Genomic DNA, 13589 nt, shown 5'->3' on the forward strand with positions numbered 1-13589 from the left:
ACCTCACACCTCTCTACGCAGCTCAGCCAGTGACATTAATAATTAATAAAGTTCCCTACTCAGACAGGAATTCTAGAGAAAGTGTACATCAAAGCAAAGCATCCTACTGTCTGCTGTAAACGCCTTTTTTCACAAATATTCTGATCCCTATACTGAGCACAGTGATGGATGTAAATATGATCTATGTGATGGTTGATTGAGATCAGGCTGGCAGTATTTTCAGACTGTGCCCTCATCATGGCTGTGACCTCCCTGCTTACAGTGATGCCCTCCCAGCCCAAAGCAGAGGAGGAACCTGCAGAGCCCGGAGAGCAGAGCTCCGGCCATGGTGGGCACGGTGTCATGGAGCCGCCGCCTGCAGAGCCCGGAGAGCAGAGCTCTGGCCATGGCGGGCACAGTCACGGAGCCGCCGCCTGCAGAGCCCGGAGGAGCGGAGCTCTGGCCATGGCGGGCACAGTCACGGAGCCGCCGCCGCCGCGGCCGCGCTCACGGGCGGCGCCGCCGGTGCCGAGGAGCGCGGTGGAACCGGCGGGACCCGACCCTGCCTCGGCTCCATCGGGCTCGAGCTCAGGCCGAGCTGTCCCTTGGGAACGTCAGAAGCGGACACTGACAGGTTCTCCTGCATTTCCCAGGAACACCCCAGAGCGGTACAACTCAGTGTAGGTACAAAAGTTCTGTTTTTGTGGAGGGAGGGATTTCCTGAAAACTTCACCCATGTTCCTAAAGTGCTGCCACAAAAAAACCAATTCTAACAGCATACACAAAAACGTTTTTATATTGCCCAGCTGATGCGAGAGACGGAAGGAAGGATCAGCGGTAGGAAAGCCCGCTGTAACTTTAAAGGTTCGTCTCTGTCTTTGCCGTGCCTCAGCCGCGCTCCCCTCACGCCACAAGCCGCGGACAAGGGCGCCCCCTGCCGGCCGCTGCGGCGCCACACCGCGTTTGGCCCGGCGCGCTCGCGTGTCCCTCGTCGCTGCCCGTAGTGACGCGGCCCGTGAGGTGCGGGCGGTGCCGGTGCCGGCGGTCGCGGCGCGATGGTGAGAGCGGCCCCGGCACCCCGGGCACCGCCGGCACCGAGCGCGGCACCGAGCGCGGCCTCGGGGCGCAGAGCCGGCTCTGACTGCAGCGCCGAACCGGGGCCTTGCGCCCCTTCGGGCTCCGCCGCCGGCGCCCGGCGTTTTGCGGAGTCACCGCCGGCGCCTGCAGGCCGCGGCCCGGCCAGGGGGGAGCGAGGGCGATGGGGACGGGCGGGACGGTTCTTTGGTTTTGGACAATAAATTAAATAAGTTAGCCCTTTGCTTAGACAGGAGAAATCCAGTTACGGGATTTCTGTACGTGGAATTGCCCGCAGGCGTCTCGATTCATAGAACTGCACCTATATTATTGTTTTTGTCGTTTGTTTTTTTACCTTTTGTCTAGGGTCAAAGTCAGAGTGGTGGACACGGTCCTGGTGGGAGCAAGAAGGATGACAAGGTAACTGAAACACAAAGAAACACCTACAGAATGAGCTACGGGTGTGCTGCTACAGAGCCTGGCTGCAATAGGCTTCTTAAATTTACTTCTAAAAATTATTGTTGTATTTGGAACTGTATAAAATTATGCTCTTGCTGGATCTGATGAATGTCTTTTCTGGGTGTACATTGGAGGAAACAAGTGTTGTTCATAAATAAAAAAGGGAGCTTAAGAAAACTGGAATTTCACAGTGATTTGTTTTTCTAAAAAAGAACCAAACTATAAATGTGTCGGCTTAGGAAAGAGTAGTTGCCTTCAAGCTGTCATTTAGGGAGCTGTTGCTGGCTTGGAAGTGGCATTGCACAATGATCTGCAGTAGGAGTGTACTTCAGGCTGGGGGACATCAGGGGCCTCTCTGGTCTCCTTTGGAAAAGGAAAGTTTAAGGTACATGGCAGGCAGTGACTAGGCTGGGAAGCTGAGTGTGTCTGATTTATTGACTGAAGAGCAGCAGGAAGGTGGAGATTCAATATTTTTCTCATTGTGTCATCTATTGGTTTTGTTTCTGATTTACTTCAGGCTTGAGCCTTCTTTGTCCTATTTTCATTGAAAAATTGCAGAAGTTTAAATTGAAGGGATGTAAAATAAGCAGGAGAAAAAAAATTTGAACATTCTTAAAATATAAGAATAATGTTTCTTTTGAGCTTCTTGCTAGAGATCATAAAGAGAAAGTTTTGTTATGAAGTCCTTCACCTTGAGCCCTTTTTTATCTGTGCACTTAACACCTGTGTGTATTGTTTACTTGTTATTATCCCATTTTTTTAAATTGAATTCTTTTTATGAATAAGGACAAGAAGAAGAAATATGAACCTCCAGTTCCAACTAGAGTGGGGAAAAAGAAAAAGAAGACCAAGGGACCAGATGCTGCCAGCAAACTCCCTCTGGGTAAGCATTCTGCCTCCCCTGCAGAGCTGCTCCTCAGGAAGTACAGAGCTCTTCTTTCCTCAAGATCTGCCTCTGTGGAGGTCACTAACACAGTGCCAAATGTCGTTTTATTTCTAATTAACATAAAAAAGCCCCCCACAGAATAATATTATTGTTTTGCAAGGTGCTGCCCATAAACTCCAGGTAAGAGACAGAGAAATTGAGCTGAATGAAAATGCAGGGGAAACATTAAATCTGTTTTTCACCTGGAGTTACAGTGGGACAAGGAAGGTACAAGTTACAGTCAGAATAATAAAGCAGGATTTCTGGTAATGAATTAGTGGTTAGTTGGTGCCATGTCAAACTTGTTCTAAAATCCTGTATTCTGCTTTGGTTGCAGTGACTCCCCACACACAGTGCAGACTCAAGTTGTTGAAATTGGAGAGAATTAAAGATTACCTCTTAATGGAGGAAGAGTTTATCAGAAATCAAGAACAGATGAAGCCTTTGGAAGAAAAACAAGAGGTGAGGTTTGAGTGAAATGTTACTTCTAATGTTACAGTAAATGCTCTTAATTAATGTGAGCTGCTTCATACCAGAGCAGTGAAATAAAGTACCAGCAGTGTGCAAGTTCATGCACACAAATCAGGTTTATCAAATTCCTCATTAATTGGCTAAATTGTTTTAGACCAAGCACAGATCACTACAGATGAAGGCATGGGAGTTTTTGTTTTTGAATGCTCTGTCAAAGTACAGCTCACAGATATCCATCAACAGAGAGAGAAGATTCTAGTTATTCCCATCCATATGAATGGTGTCTGTAGGGTAGCACTAAATTAATAGTGGGTTTTGTTACTGACCTCTGTCTTTTTGGGGCAGTAAAACAATAGGAAAGACTGGTTCTGCTGTGTTCTGTCTGAATTGTTGAGCCAGTGTTGTACAAGAATGTTTTTGCCTGTGTTGTTCAGTTGTCTCCTGGGTTTTTGCTGCCAACAGGAGGAAAGGTCCAAGGTGGATGACCTGAGAGGAACACCGATGTCCGTGGGTACCTTGGAGGAGATCATTGATGACAACCACGCCATCGTGTCCACGTCTGTGGGATCAGAGCACTATGTCAGTATTCTGTCTTTTGTGGACAAGGACCTGCTAGAGCCAGGCTGCTCTGTTTTGCTAAATCATAAGGTGAGTTGTTTTTATCAAATCAAGTTACTTACAAGTTCTTGTACTGTTTTTAACTGACTTTCTTTTTCTGAAGACTGTAAGATGTGTGAAATAAATGCTATTTATTTCACACCTAAATAAGTGGGCATAGGGATTAGACTTCAGCTTGTATTAAAATGCTGCTTGCCTTCTTTGACAACTCTTAATTCTTGAATTAGGTTCATGCTGTGATAGGCGTCCTGATGGATGACACAGACCCTCTAGTGACTGTGATGAAAGTAGAGAAAGCTCCTCAAGAAACCTACGCTGACATTGGTGGCCTTGACAACCAAATTCAAGAAATCAAGGTATTCAGTTGTACTCATTTACAGTTAACCAGGAGTGTAACTTGTGCTAGGAGTTGAGAAGGGAAGCAGCAGGACTGGCTGCTGTTCCTGGAGTGGTGTCCTTTATCTTTCTGTAGTGCATTTCTTCATTAGACTTCACTAGGCAGACTCGTGGAACTCAATTTTTTAAGCGAGTCACCAGTCTGTGTGCACAGGAACCTTTCACAGTGTTCAGGAACCTGTAGAGCCCAGAGCTCATAAAATCTCTCTAATAGCTTATTACTTGCAACAGGCAAAGTTACAGTTGTTGCAAGATGAGAGTTAAATTGTACAAACTGCAGAGGCTATTTTGAGTGTCTGATGCCATCCAATCTAGCTTAAGGATTTAGTCTTTCAGGACAATTGCTTGTTCAGTTTTTGCATTTGTTTGTTGTTTGGTTGGGGTGTGTTGGGTTGGTTGTTTTTTTCCCTACCAGCAGAACTCTGCCTGAACCTTGCTAAAACTCAGCCCTTTTGTTCTGGGTAGGAGTCTAAAACCACAGAAGCTCTTAAAATTGATGATATTGGGTAACTCCTTATAGAAGGCACCCTTTCATAAAGAGTTCCCTGTCCCCAAGGTCATCCGTGGTTGTTTGGGGTTCAGGAGCTCCAGGGTTCTAAATGTGGGATGGTGCATTGAGGATGGAGGAGGGGGAATGTTCACTGCTGCTCCACCACACGTCAGGTGGGAGCAATAGCAAGACTTGTGCAGATGGACTGTTTGTCTGCCTTACAATTGGAGGCAGCAGAGGGTCATAGTGTTTGATGTGTGTCTTGAAATCAGTTTAGTTCTTTTTGCCTTAACTGCTTTCATTATTGCTGTTTTGAAGATCCCTGCAGATCTCTGTTGGAGACCACTCACTCTTACAAAAACATGTTTTTCTTGTGCTTCAGGAGTCTGTGGAGCTTCCTCTCACCCACCCTGAATATTACGAAGAGATGGGAATAAAGCCACCCAAAGGAGTCATTCTGTATGGCCCACCTGGCACAGGTATTTTGCAGTCAGTAACACCTGTGCTGAGATAATACAAGTTAAATAATTTACACTTGGTTGGCATTTAAATCATTGCCAAGTCTGTCACAAATTTCATACAACTGTTTTGTTAGGGCGCTTTTTTCTTTTCCTTCTCTGCAAACTAATCACGTTTCTTTCCAACTGAAAATAGGCAAAACTTTACTGGCCAAAGCGGTGGCGAACCAAACCTCAGCAACGTTCCTGAGAGTGGTGGGCTCGGAGCTGATCCAGAAGTACCTGGGGGACGGCCCCAAGCTGGTGCGGGAGCTGTTCCGCGTGGCCGAGGAGCACGCGCCCTCCATCGTCTTCATCGACGAGATCGATGCCATCGGCACCAAGAGGTGCCGTGCACGGGGGTGCCAGGGCAGCAGCAAACACAGCTTTACAAAAACACTTCTTTGCAGCTATACTGAGACTCACTTCCTTTGCTCTGCCACCATTTGCATACACTGTTTTGATGTATTCATTTGTAACAAGTAACACTTCAGTAACTTCCGTGGAAACACAATATATCACAGCCTTTTCACACTAAATAGACATGACAGAGATAAGCTCTGTTCTCTTGTTACATGGCAGCATCTCCAGGAGAAAGTGTCAAAATCAGAAAGAGACACTGTGTATATGGGATTCTCTAGCTGCAAGTCCATATACAATAACTGGATTCAGTGATCCAATGTTAAAGCAGACTATTTAAAATATAGAAAATATCCATTTGCTGTTTGCCTCTCGACTAGGTGGCTAAATACCTCTGTTCTGAGAGTATTTTACAGAAGGTTACAGTGTATGTTGTGGAGAAGCATTGCTTGTGCCACACTAAACTGTTGTTCAGCCCATATCCAAACTGTACTACTCTGAAAATTCTGTAGGTTTGTTGGAATGGTCCAGGGCAAATAGTCTGAAGTAGTCAGTGTTTTTTAAATAAATAAGAAAGTAAGAAGAATACACGTTTATTACCAACCCAAAGTGCTGCCAGCCCAAAGTGCCAGCTGCTGCCTTATGTATGAATGTATGTGCTGTTAAGAATTAGATTCTTTCCTTTTTATGTTGATTTTGTTAGGTGTGAGGAAGATATTTCCAAATATATAACAAACATGGAAAAAAATCCCAGATCTCCTTCACATGATGGCTGTTACCTTCCCTAGTTACCAGAATAGTTCAGTGTCTCTTTACTTAACCTATATGTCACAACACAATTCTGGAAATCTATGTTTTGTTTATATGGATAAACATTAATTTTTTATTTAAATCTCTTATGGATGTGTACAAACAAAATACTCCTCTCCCACCTTTGTGCCACTTACTTAGTGCTTTTCCTGACTATTTTTTTTCCCTGAAAGGTATGACTCCAATTCAGGGGGTGAGAGAGAGATCCAGCGCACGATGTTGGAGCTGCTGAACCAGCTGGATGGGTTTGACTCTCGGGGGGATGTTAAAGTTATCATGGCCACCAACAGAATAGAAACACTGGACCCAGCTTTAATTAGACCAGGTAAGGGATTTCTCTGCTGTGCATGCTTAAGCCGCTTCTCTTGTGAAAGGACTTGTCATAACTGGACAAACACAGGCTGCTAGAAAGATGACAAACTTGTTCTTTTTCACCATCTCATCCATGCTGCTGCATCTGTTGAAATCAGAACCTATTCACAAGCTTCTAAATAGGAGAAAAATATTGGAAGAGAAGAAACACGTTAATTCCTTTACATATATGTAAATAATACGAATATCCGTCCTTTCTATTAAGATGGCAGAGCCATTTGAAGTAGTTGTTGAGCAAGCTGTGTGCAGCAGCAGCACACCTGCAGCAGCTGGGGAAGGCAGGGCAGCAGCACCTGTGTTTTGGGGGTGAGAGCCTAGGCTTTACCAGAGCCAGCCTGGATCCTGGTGCAGGAAAGCAGGCTGCTCCTTACTGACCTGGCACACTCCTGCCATTTGGGGGATGAGTGAGGGAGACATGTTGAGCTTGAGCAGGCACAGGAAGTATTTTTAAATGGCCACTAAAAACGTACCAAAGCATAGAATGTCTGTGGCGTCTGTTGAGTTGGAAGGTAGAAAATGACACAGAGATCCAAGGAAAAGCTGCAATACCTCCATGGTATGAAATTGCTGAGGTATGTTTGGCCTGGTTTTGTCAACATTTAGCTTTAGACCCTTAAGCTCAAACCCAGTGCCGTTGGAGTACAGAGGAGATAATACTGTGCCAGAATTGAAAGAGATAGTCTGACCTTGCTTTCTACTCCAAGACATGATTTATTGTGGCGGGAAGAACCATGGAAGTGTTCAGGTTGGAGAGAATCTTTCAGGTCATTGAGTCCAGCCATTGAGGTGTCATGGCCAAGTCCACCACTAAGCCACATCCTCAAGTGCCACTATGCCTCCTTTGAGCACCCAGGGATGGCAGCTTCACCCCTTCCTTGGGTAACCTGTTCCAATAGTTGACAACTCTTTCCATGGAGGAATTTTTCCTAATGCCCAATCTAAACCTCCCCATCTGAACTTTAGGCCCTTTTTTCTTGACCTGTTACCTGAGTGAAGAGACCAACCCCCACCTGGCTACAGCCTCCTTTCAGGCAGTTGCAGAGGGTGATAAGGTCTCCCCTGAGCCTCCTTTTCTCCAGGCTGAACACCCCCAGATGTTCCTTCAGGTGTTTCTCACAGGACTTGTGCTCCAGACCCTTCACCAACTCCATTGCCCATCTCTAGACATGCTCCAGCTTGAGAGTTACTGCCAGTTAAACCCTTCAGGTGTTCTTCCTGCTGTTTCCAACAGCTGCATGCAGAAAACCTAAGGCTGAACTTCTCTTTGGCACAGGACGGATTGACAGGAAAATAGAGTTCCCTCTGCCTGACGAAAAGACGAAGAAACGAATCTTTCAGATTCACACGAGCAGGATGACCTTGGCAGATGATGTGACTTTGGATGAGTTGATTATGGCAAAAGATGATCTCAGTGGTGCAGATATTAAGGTCAGTGCATATCACCATTGTTTATACTTCAAAGCAAAAATCAAATCTCATTTTTGTTGCATCCAAAACCATTGTCACATGAACTGTTTACCAGTTTTCTGTGCATACATCACCGAGGAACAGTGGGATGGTTTAAAATACTTTTTATGAGTACCAGGTACTCTGCTGTACAAATGGGAAATTATCAAAATCGTAATTGTGAAGTAGCTTGTGTTGGTAAGAGTAAAATTTCATATTCAGGTAACATAGGTACATAAAGTAGCAAAGTAGAAACTAAAAGGAGAGTGTGGAATCTTGTGCAAGGTATCTTAAACAGTCCTTAAGATAGTACAGGATAAGTAGCATTTTTAGGAACTATGTTGCAAGGCAGATAAAAATGCAGCTGTACATTAGGAAGCTTCGGCGCTAGAGCCCTTGCTACAGTTACCACACTCATGAGCTTAAACCAACAGGACACAACTGTCCCCTCCCTGCAGAGGGATCAGGCAGCTGGACGTGTCTGCCCTTCCACAGGGAAATTACTGTTGTTACAAAGCTGCCTTTCTGTCAGGGAAGAGTAACTCGTGACTACCTCTGTCCTTTCAGACAGCCCACCTGGCTTTATCCAGCCTGCTTTAATGCTACAGAACAGTATTAAACTTTAGACTGTAGATTTTGTTAACAGCCTCACTTCTACAGTCACTGCAGCAGTAGGAAAGATGCAGCTGCCTTTGAGGGTGTGGTTTCAAGGGGTTGCACAGCAGGTGTAACTATTCTTGCTTCCTGTGTTGCAGGCAATTTGTACAGAAGCTGGATTGATGGCTTTGAGGGAGCGGAGAATGAAAGTAACGAATGAAGATTTCAAAAAGTCTAAGGAGAATGTTCTCTATAAAAAGCAAGAGGGAACCCCTGAGGGATTGTATCTTTAAGTGATTGGTCTCTTTGGGAACTATACAGACTCTGTGTTGGTGAGATCCTTGTGTAAAACCACACAGCTAGTTTGCATTCATGAACAGGTTAAAAGCTGGCAGGTTGTGGGTTTCAGTCAGTGTAACTTTTCACTTCCCAATAAAACATTTATTTGAATTGAGCTGTTTTGGTGGCACAGCCCTGCTGTTTACATGAAACTGTCTGTTGTGTTCACTGACTCAAGAAAAAGTGCTGGTGACCCAAGTGCTTGTCTCAGTGACCCACACCATGCAGATGCTCCAATTCTTAGTCCTCCTTAGGCATAGCAGTCTCTTACAACTACTCTAGCACTGCTGTTGTTCTTGATTACCTTCTTATATCTTTTTTTAGGAGCTAATAGGACAAGTGTCACTTTTGAGTAACCTCAGTGTCATCAGTCATTTATACATGAAAATCAATGACAAGTATGCAACTGTGAGCAACAGTGAGACACACTTTAAAGGTACCCATCTCTAGCACTTGCAGCACTTGCAAGATGGATGTTCATTAGTAATCTTACCTTAAACATATAAACATGTTTGGATAGGGTACTTTTAAGATTAGAGTTTATAAATTTGTTTTTCCCAGAAGGGGTTTCAGTTCATTATATAAACATCTGAAAAGAGCCAGCAGTAGGAACAGGTTCAAGGGCCCCATGCTGCCCAGGGCAGGATGTGCCCACTCCTAAGGCACCAGCCCCAGTGCTGGAGGTGCAGGGTCTGGCATGCAGCAGATGTGCACAGAGAAATCCCAACTACATGTGCCAGGCTTGCTGTTCTACAGCATAACCTTGAGTTCTTCCCCCTGGACAGTTCTGTTGCCTACAGCTCCATTCCCATGGGGCCAGGTGTCCACTGGCTCCACTGTAGCCATGCAGGTCCTACTTACCAAGTATCCTGTGTAGTACTCTTCTGAGAAGGGCTTGTTAAGTTCTAAGGAATTCATTTCCAAATGTTGTACATGTGATCTTTAGGGTTTATATAAAAGTTCCACATGCAAACCAGTTTTGCATTGTGCAGTCTTTGTTCTGGGAACTGTCTGTGGGAGCAAATGCAGGCCAGTAACAGAGTGGAGAGTTACACCCAGAGCAGTGCCTTCCCTCACTGCCAGTGCTCCAACAACAATGGCAGCAGCAGGGCCAAGAGATTTTATTCTTCTCTGTAAAAATTATGTGGCTCATGGTTAAAAATGAACCCTACAGCTGAATGGAATTCTTTATTTAATCTGGATGACAGAAATCCTGAAATAGAATTGTTTTTCATCTGAAGCTAGAAAAACAAGTTTTATTACCCATTCTTATAAATCTTAGGAGATCTGTCTCCTTGGAAAGGTCACAAAAAGCTAGGGGTTTTTTAGCACTTTCTAATCATGGCACTTGATCTCACTGTTGCTTGAGGGCTGAAGATGACATGCATGGCAAGGCACTTTTATTAGGGACATGGCTGTTACTGCTGCCTCAAAGCAAGAGCCACAAAGAGATGGGTTCAGCTCCCTGAAGAACAGCTGCATTGCATTAAAGGAACCCAAGGACTTTGTTCTAGTACCCTCTCTGCCACCCCAGGAATTGAAAAACACACCTTTGAACATTCAGCTCTTAGCTTTTGCAGCAGAATTTAACTGCTGCCACTTTTGCCAGAGTTTCTGAACTTGACAAGACAAAAGTACTAAATATCAGGAGAAAGTGAACAGCAAGTATATTCCCCACAAGGACAGGAAAGCTCCTGGGGACTGAATTAAAAGGCAGGACCTGCTCCAGGAAGCCTCTGACCATCAAAAGGAAGGAAGCAGCCCAAGTGCTGCTTTGGGAGGAACTGCAAAGGAAAGGACTTGGGACAGGATGCATGGAGGAACACAGAAGTGATGGATACAGAAGTCATTGCTGCCATCACTGGAAGTTTTCAAATGTGACTGCAGAGAGCTTGTTAATCTCATCCAGGCTCCCTGTACTACAGAAGATTGGACCAGATGATCTTTCAAGGTCCCTCTCAACCTGGGTTCCTCTGTGACTAAGCAGGAGCACAATCAAGCTTCTCTCCCTCCCCATGGCCCTTTCAGGGCTTTAGAGGAAATGGCATTCTGCTGTGATGGCAAAGCATTAACAAACACAGGCAGAATTTGTCCTGTTACTGTGCAGGGTACAGAGTAACTTCTACCTCCAATTCAGGAGCTCTGTCATTTTTGTAGAAAGTAAAGATTAAAAAAATAAATCGTATTTTTCAAAAGACTAATTGATTACAGCAAAACCAGCATCACTTGCAACTACATCAATATTACAAGGCTCTTCAGAAGTGCTGTAATGGCATTTTAAATTATACATATTCCCTTCAATATTTAAAATAATTTTAGAAAGGAATAAATGAAATGCAGCCTGGACTAAAGTGTATTCTATCTTGCACCGTGGTGGCAAACCTGAGCTAGAAGCTCTATGTCTTGGTTCAGACACAGATTCATGTGTAATAGGATCTCACCAGCTGGATGCTCTCAGTTGCTTTAGTGCTGCTAGTGACAATTTGTTTGCTCATGAAAGCTGTCTGAAGCAGTTTAGGGTATTCTGTGGCTGCAGGTATACTTGTTTCAGATGAAAATCCAGTTTCTGAGTCTTTGGCTCTCAAGAGTAGGGATGCAAAACAATCCTTTCCATGTTTCAGCATGTTCTGCTTTACAAAATAATTATATAACATAGCTGTATCTGTAAATTGTTACCATATTTCATACTATTTCTCTAGGAGCTTGCTAAAAGCCTCATGGACTAGAAGCTACTTTTAAAATCATCATAGAAGACTATGCCTTCTTGATGAGAATCAAATACAGATCAAACCTCTACTTCTCTTACAATTGCCTGGATTTGAGTCAAAGCCAGTAATTAATTACAAAAATTTGTTTAGAAGTGAGCTCCTTAGAGATGCATTATGGACACATTTTCATTTTTAATACACTCAGTTCTATTTTTAATACATAAGAAACAAGTTACTTTTGAATTTTCAAATATTCAGGTATATTTTTCAGAAAGATTTACATTTAAATGATCATTTGTCAAAACATATCAAAATAGGCGCCTGCTCCAACAAAAATTTAGCTTTTACAGTATATGTACAGATGTAATGGCTTTTTGGCTTGGCAGCTGCATATGCACAGCCATACCATGCTGAAGGAAATTGCTGAAGTCTGCCAAGTGGAGGACAGTGGAGCATCCATTTGGCAGATGTTTATTTCCTGTGCTGCTCATCAAGCCATAGTTGGCATGTACTGAACCTCTACTGAGCCCTGGGGAATGTAATTTCAAACAATAGAGGAAGAAATGCAGGCAACTTCCAACAGGAGGCTATTTAAAGAGGCTGTCCTGTGGGAGCCAGCAACACTGCAGAGAAATGGATCCATTATTGTGGGCAAAATGCAATCCTTGATTCCACAATACCTGCAGGTAGTAGAACTCCATTTTGATAGGAATCTATATAAAATATTTAACAACAAAAAATGTCAAGTACATAGTACCCAAGTCCCAACAGAGTTCCTGTATGAAAATGGATCTGTTAGCTTTGGAAGCAGCTTCTGTACTATCAGTAGCTTTTAAATCTCCAGTAGCAGATCCAGCTCTTCCATAGGCACCCGCACCCTCAGCTCCTTCTCAGTCATCAGATCAAGTGTCTCCTGCAGATCCTCAGGGAAATACTCCACTGCATCCAGGTACAGCACCTGCAGAGACAGCAAGAACATTTCCTGTGCTACCTCTAGCAAGAAACACAGTGTAAAGGAAGTAGACAGCAGCAACTCTGTAGCAAGAGCATAAGAAATACCATGTGTTATTTAAGGTAATAGGAACAGAATTAGCACTCCTTCAGTGCTTGTTTAATCAAAGTCTTTTCTAACTCATACTGAGTAACTTTATTCAAAAAGATAAAATGGAGGTCAAGAGGCACTGGAGCATTTGCAGCAAATTCAGACATTACCTGAGGAGTTGCAGGTTCTCTCAATAATTTTTATGTATTATTACATAAATAAATTTTTATTTAGCTATGTATTTTTGATAATCTCATGCTCATGATAAAAGTCTGAAAGACTCAATCATTTCTAGATCACAAAGGATTTCTTACTGCTGTGCCTCACACAACACCTTTCTGTCCTGAAACACAAACTGCAGTGACTATTGATCATGCTTCCATTTAAAATACATCTCTTATTTGCAGAAAATCCTAACATTACTTCCTCAAAAACCTCTCCTTTCATTTGCATATAACTTCTTACAACAACTGCTAAAGCTAAACTTTATTTTCAAATACAGAACTTCAAAAATTAAAGTATGATGACAAGTTTACCTGTTTTCTGTGCTTACCTTTGCCCAAGGACAGTTTTGAAGAGCTTTATAAAACAATCCTTTACTTTTTTCTTTTTTTCCTAGTGAAGCCTGTGTGATAAAAAACATTCATACTTCAGTGCAGTAATAGCTGAAATACTGAAACAATTACTTCTGAGACAAAGAAATGATTGCTGAAAAGCTCAGTGTTCTTCTGTTGAGAAATCATTTTTATTATACATTGTGGTAGCTATGTATTTTGTCTGCAGACACTCTGCAGATGTCTTGTAGGAGTTTCAAGGCTTTACTTTTAAGATAAGGAAGACAACAAGGACTCAGTTATTCAAAGGAACCTGGACAGACCAAGAGCAGAACAGAGCAAATTGGTGCTTTGGCCACTTCTCTTGGTTTGGTATCAGATGCAAACTTGCTGGTGGCACAGACTCTCTGACCATCCAGATCACTACTGAAGATGCTAAAGGGCACAGTGTC

The 13589-nt window shown here is 43.5% G+C and overlaps 2 protein-coding genes across 2 annotated transcripts in view; one reads left to right on the plus strand and one right to left on the minus strand.

Annotated features, from left to right (window-relative positions):
• Positions 1-981: 981 nt before the first annotated feature.
• PSMC1 (proteasome 26S subunit, ATPase 1) lies at positions 982-8948 on the plus strand. Its single transcript, XM_054275407.1, has 11 exons — positions 982-1037; positions 1420-1473; positions 2299-2395; positions 2775-2899; positions 3371-3556; positions 3754-3882; positions 4795-4891; positions 5067-5256; positions 6253-6404; positions 7725-7879; positions 8653-8948. Exons 1-11 carry the CDS (start codon positions 1035-1037, stop codon positions 8785-8787), a joined length of 1323 nt encoding a protein of 440 aa, XP_054131382.1. The 5' UTR covers positions 982-1034; the 3' UTR covers positions 8788-8948.
• A 2761-nt stretch (positions 8949-11709) lies between these two features.
• Positions 11710-13589, minus strand: part of NRDE2 (NRDE-2, necessary for RNA interference, domain containing) — a 28195-nt gene continuing 26315 nt past the window's right edge. Inside the window, exons 13-14 of the mRNA XM_054276039.1 lie at positions 13137-13208; positions 11710-12499 (exon numbers count right to left, since the gene is read on the minus strand). Of these exons, the coding sequence (XP_054132014.1) occupies positions 12374-12499; positions 13137-13208 (198 nt within the window). The 3' untranslated portion in view covers positions 11710-12373. The remainder of the gene's footprint in view (positions 12500-13136; positions 13209-13589) is intronic.

Source organism: Melozone crissalis, unplaced genomic scaffold, assembly GCF_028551555.1.
Source record: "Melozone crissalis strain CALT ecotype California unplaced genomic scaffold, PUWL_Pcris_2 ptg000018l_1, whole genome shotgun sequence".
NCBI lineage: Eukaryota > Metazoa > Chordata > Aves > Passeriformes > Passerellidae > Melozone > Melozone crissalis.